Source organism: Hetaerina americana, unplaced genomic scaffold (assembly GCF_022747635.1).
Source record: "Hetaerina americana unplaced genomic scaffold, ioHetAmer1.1.p SCAF_2, whole genome shotgun sequence".
Lineage (NCBI taxonomy): Eukaryota > Metazoa > Arthropoda > Insecta > Odonata > Calopterygidae > Hetaerina > Hetaerina americana.
Window position 1 is genome coordinate 54,113,357 of NW_027286763.1, and position 4,839 is coordinate 54,118,195.

Here is a 4,839-nt window from a genome sequence, read left to right on the forward strand (position 1 = left end):
AAATATGACAGCTGACTAGTTTACCTCTTAGCTAACTCGACTCTTAAATGAAACAATGGGCGAATTACGCAATGTTAAAGACCACGAAGTTGGTCTCTTGCACTCCTTTGTGGGATATAAAGATCACATGCACGGTTAAATCCCTCCTGAGAGAGAGCCGCATATTAAAATGCACGCATACTATACAGTTATTACTAAACGAATATTTAAAAGGGTCGGTATCATTCGATTACGTCCACATTTGTTATCTAAGAGTACAAATTTACGTTTAAGGCGCAAGAGAGAACAGTTCACCAAGTAGAATCAAGTAACTACTATGAATAAGTCATAAATTGGTCAACACAACATTATTATTATACAAAACAGCTTATCCTCATATTACTGATGGGTCGTAAATTATTCACTTTAGCTGTGCAAATATGAAAATGTAAAGTAAAACCAACCACGATTCTTAAAACTTTCTGAGTGGATTGTGTTGAAAGATTTTTTTAATCGAAAGCGAAACCCTTATGATGAAAAAAGGTTTTATGAGCAATAAAATTATATCATATTGATTTGCCAATCCAAAGGTTCAGCCTGGATGACACAGGATAACAAGGTTTTCCTGCTTGCCATCCATTCGTGAAATGCAGACATTTTTTTCTGGCATTACGTATTTTGTAGAAAGTGATAATAGGAACTTAGGAAATGAGATAAGGCTATCGCATGAATCATCGGGTTTACACGAAGGTCTTTAAATAATCTCCATGGCTTTTGCTAACACACGCAAGACGATGATGTTATTCAAATATGCAGGATTCATTAAAAAGTATACGGCCGGCCATCTGTCGACGGGAGCAGGGAAAGCAAGAAAAACTTCAGCTTTCACGCGGATTCAAATTTGTGAAACTGTTTGTCTAAATCAAAGACTTTATGGTCACTTTGTGTTGAAGATGATGATGATGTTAAGAAATTAGCGCAGTTAGGCAAGTCACTCGGCTGTCATCATTAACCCTTTTGAACGCTGAAGTTCTTGTCTAACAATAAGTAAACATAAATAGTCTCATATCTCCCTATGAATACATATTAAGTTCTTGTAAACGACAAAAATCAGTAAAAAAATTCAAAGTTGTCATACTAAAACCTGTAAAAATATCTTACATACCCCTCAGTCAATGTCGATGTCTTTCAATGTATGCTAATAAGTAGACGTTATTTTCACATAGAGAAGTTCAGAAGAATTATGAGGTGCTGAATGCTCGTTGATTTGAGCACAGATTACCTCATGTTCTCGTGGAAGACAAAGATAAATTTGCTAGCGGTGGACGTAATTGACACTACCGGAGAATGAGAGGAGGTATATACTAATGCTACACACTTTCCAGTCAGGCCCTATTAAAATATAAGTCGGAAAATTATTAAATTTACGGTATCTCGAGATACCGAATATCAATACTCTCATATAAATCAATTAATTGTTCGGCGTAATTTCTCTCGCAATCGAGAGAAATTACGCCAAACGATTAACAAATTGTCACACCAAAATTTTAAAAAAAAATTATTTATCATGCACAATTAATCGATTCGACCGACGTAGGCAAGCAAGAGAGCGTGACCGCAGAGGACGTTTACGGACCTTAATAAGAATCACAAGGGCGAATATCTACTAGGAAAAAGGGGGACAAAATTTTCCCAGCCGCGAGGTGCGAAGAAGTGGGAACCAGGGAGGATGGCGGGGAACGGGAGGGCAAGAAAACAACTGGGAGAAATGAAGAAACGTAAGAACACAAGAGCGCGTCCCGCACCTATTGCTTTCCCTCTCCTTAGCCGGTCCAACCCCCCCCCCCCCCCCCGCATCACAAACGGCTCTCTCGACCAGCACCGGCCTCTTGGACGTTTACGAACTTCCGGAGACATCGTACTTGCGTGGAGGAGGAGGAGTAAAAAAAGGGCGCGGAGGGAAATCAAAACAACGCCAGACTTGGGGAGAGGCGCCTTTTAGAAATCTTTGAAGGATACTCTTCCCCGCCGCCCTCTCCGGCTCTTGAATGGGTAAAGCCCCTTTTGGAGTGTGGGATCGACTCCTTAGAGGCGCCAAAAGGGGTCGGAGGGAAAGAATAAGTCTGGGGTGGGGGGAAGAGTGGATGTGATGCCAGAAACCCCTCCCACGAAGACGCCCCTACCCCTCCTACCCCCTGGATATGAACGCTTAGATCCCAACAGCCCTTCCCACTCGCTCAACTCCTCTCAACTCACTCTCCCCTCCTCCCCACACACCACCGCCCTAACCCCACATCTCTCCTTCTCCACCTCCAGGCCACGTAAATCGTCCGAACCTAGAGAGACGGGGTAGGTAATCTGGAACAACGGTGACCTTAGAGGGTGGGGAGGGAGATTTCCCTCCCCACACTCTCCCCCCATCGGAAGGCTAAGTGAGGGAACTTCCCTTTCACGGGGGCAAGGCGAGGTGCAGGATTTGTGGCAGGGGGATGGGGCTCGTGAGGGAAGTGGTGGCGGCGTGGAGAGGAGGGTACTAGCAATGGGTCTCGCGGAGAACGGAGGTACCCGCTCGCGCGGGGAGGAGTGGGAGGAGGTGGGAGTCGTCGGTGAGGAGGAGGCACCTCTGAGGGGAGGCGGAGGAGGTGGCTGGTTAGTGGGGCGGGAAGGAAGTGACGAGAGATGCAGGGAAAGGCGCTTTTCGGTTCGGGGACAGACCAAACGTCGGCGATCCCACCCGAGAAGGGGAGGAAGTTCCTCTAAAAGTGAGTATAAAAGACGGTTGTGGATATGGAAACTTCAGTCAACACTTGGTGTTCAAGCAGTTAACTTCATCTCAAGGAAGAACCAACCACCCCACACAACCACCAGAATGAAGGTCCTGGTGAGTATAGTGCCCCTGGATACTAGGATACGTGGGATCACCTCAGGAGTCTGGGACGTTGCACTCCCTCTTCGGACTCTCTTTAAGTATTATACCTTGCCATTTCCGGACAAAGAGGTCGACGTATAATTTTATAGTCTTTCTCAGGATTGTTTTTTCTGGTTGCGAAATAAGATCTCTGCTGCTCGAGGGGGCATTCATCCGCTCTTCATTCGATATATTCCTCATAGCATTCTGGCTTCAAGGCACAACATTTGAGCCAACCAATGTTACTTTTTGCAACTAAAAACCTAGAAACTTCGAATGCCGGATTATAGAAAAAAATATTTTTGTCCGATGAAAAATTTCATAATTATTCGAGGAAAAAGTTCAAACTTCCCGACTAGGAAAATAATTTTTCTGTCAGTTACAATGAATTCATCGTAGGAATCCAATGGCTAATACAGCTGGGATGTTATTTCCCTTCTGATTCTCTGCAGATGTGACAACGAATTGTTGTTGCACTGCCAGTCATTGCATTTGGATAAATTTGCCAACAGTTAATAGTGATTTTCCAGATAATAAAACACATTTTTCCGGGTAAACTCAACATTGCGTTTCGCAATGTAACATTAGCAAATCTCCCATAGGCCAGCCTTAAGATGAATTGTTCCGTTAATATATCCCAAAACAGTCATGAGTTCGTAAATGTACAAGTGCGGTTTCTTGCATGCACAATTGAGCTTCTTATTCATTAATTAAAATTCAGTTATCAATAGGTTTTGAACAAAAAATTCAAAGAATTAGTAAATAATCTCAATTAGAGAGGCATGGAAAAATTATAATTAACACTTCCATCTCCACAACAGATAACTAAATATTATCTCGATAAATTTGCATTAGATCAGAATATTGGACGAAATAATCACGAAGGAGTCCCAAGCTCATTACATCAGGTTGTATAATTACAAGGGTTTTGAGCCCGGGACGAGACACACCTCCCTCTTTAACAGGATCGAATTTTTTTCCATTCCCTCTCAGGCATGCATCGTTTTGGCTCTCGCCGCCTGCGCTTACGCAGCTGAAGCCGAAGCTGAGGACAAGGCAGTGGAGAAGCGCGGACTCCTTGGACTTGGCTATGGTGGATACGGCGGCTACGGCCACGGTCTTGGCTACGGTTTGGGATACGGACACGGCCTGGGCTACGGATATGCCGCCCCCGCCGTCGTGGCCGCTCCCGCCGTCGCTAAGGTCGCATACGCCGCTCCCGCCGTGGTCGCCGCTCCCGCAGTCTCCAAAGTAGCCTACGGATACGGAATCGGACACGGTCTTGGATACGGACACGGTCTTGGATTCGGACACGGACTCGGCTACGGATATGCCGCTCCCGCCGTCGTCGCCGCACCCGCCGTCGCTAAGGTCGCCTATGGTGGTATTGGATACGGACACGGTCTTGGATACGGCCATGGTCTTGGATACGGTCTTGGCTATGGACACGGACTCCACTACTAAACTAATTTTCACGCGAAGACATCTCGCAATCCACTATCCTAGGCCATCGGCCAGTTCCTGCACAACCCTTTCAAATGATTTATTCCCATCTCATTCCTTGAAAATGACTGCTGTAAAATAAAATCCACCACCCATCTCTGATAAATAAAGCATGTTTGTCGGATCACCATACTTTCTTGTATTATTCCTCAAACAAACCCAAATCCACCTTCCGATCATCCGATGGAAAACAGGTTATCTTGTTTCCATATGATAAGGAAAACATAATCGTTACAACATTTAATCTTTTATTCCGGCTTACGATAAAATTTCTCCTCAAATGGAGTAGCAATAAAAATGACCAACAAAACAAGTCAAAAATCATCATGAGTCATGGTTCCATTCAAGAAAGATATCTATTGTCTTTCAATTCCCACGGCCTTAGAAAAGTTTCCATCTGCAGTTAATCATCCCAATTTAAAAAATATCAATACGAGGTATCTAGATAG

The 4,839-nt window shown here is 44.3% G+C and overlaps 1 protein-coding gene across 1 annotated transcript; it reads left to right on the forward strand.

Moving 5' to 3' along the window:
• Positions 1-2,786: 2,786 nt before the first annotated feature.
• Positions 2,787-4,522, forward strand: LOC139687751 (cuticle protein 65-like). The gene is made up of 2 exons (XM_071585025.1): positions 2,787-2,860; positions 3,881-4,522. The coding sequence occupies exons 1-2, from the start codon at positions 2,849-2,851 to the stop codon at positions 4,349-4,351; spliced, it is 483 nt and encodes a 160-aa protein (XP_071441126.1). The 5' UTR covers positions 2,787-2,848; the 3' UTR covers positions 4,352-4,522.
• Positions 4,523-4,839: the final 317 nt, after the last annotated feature.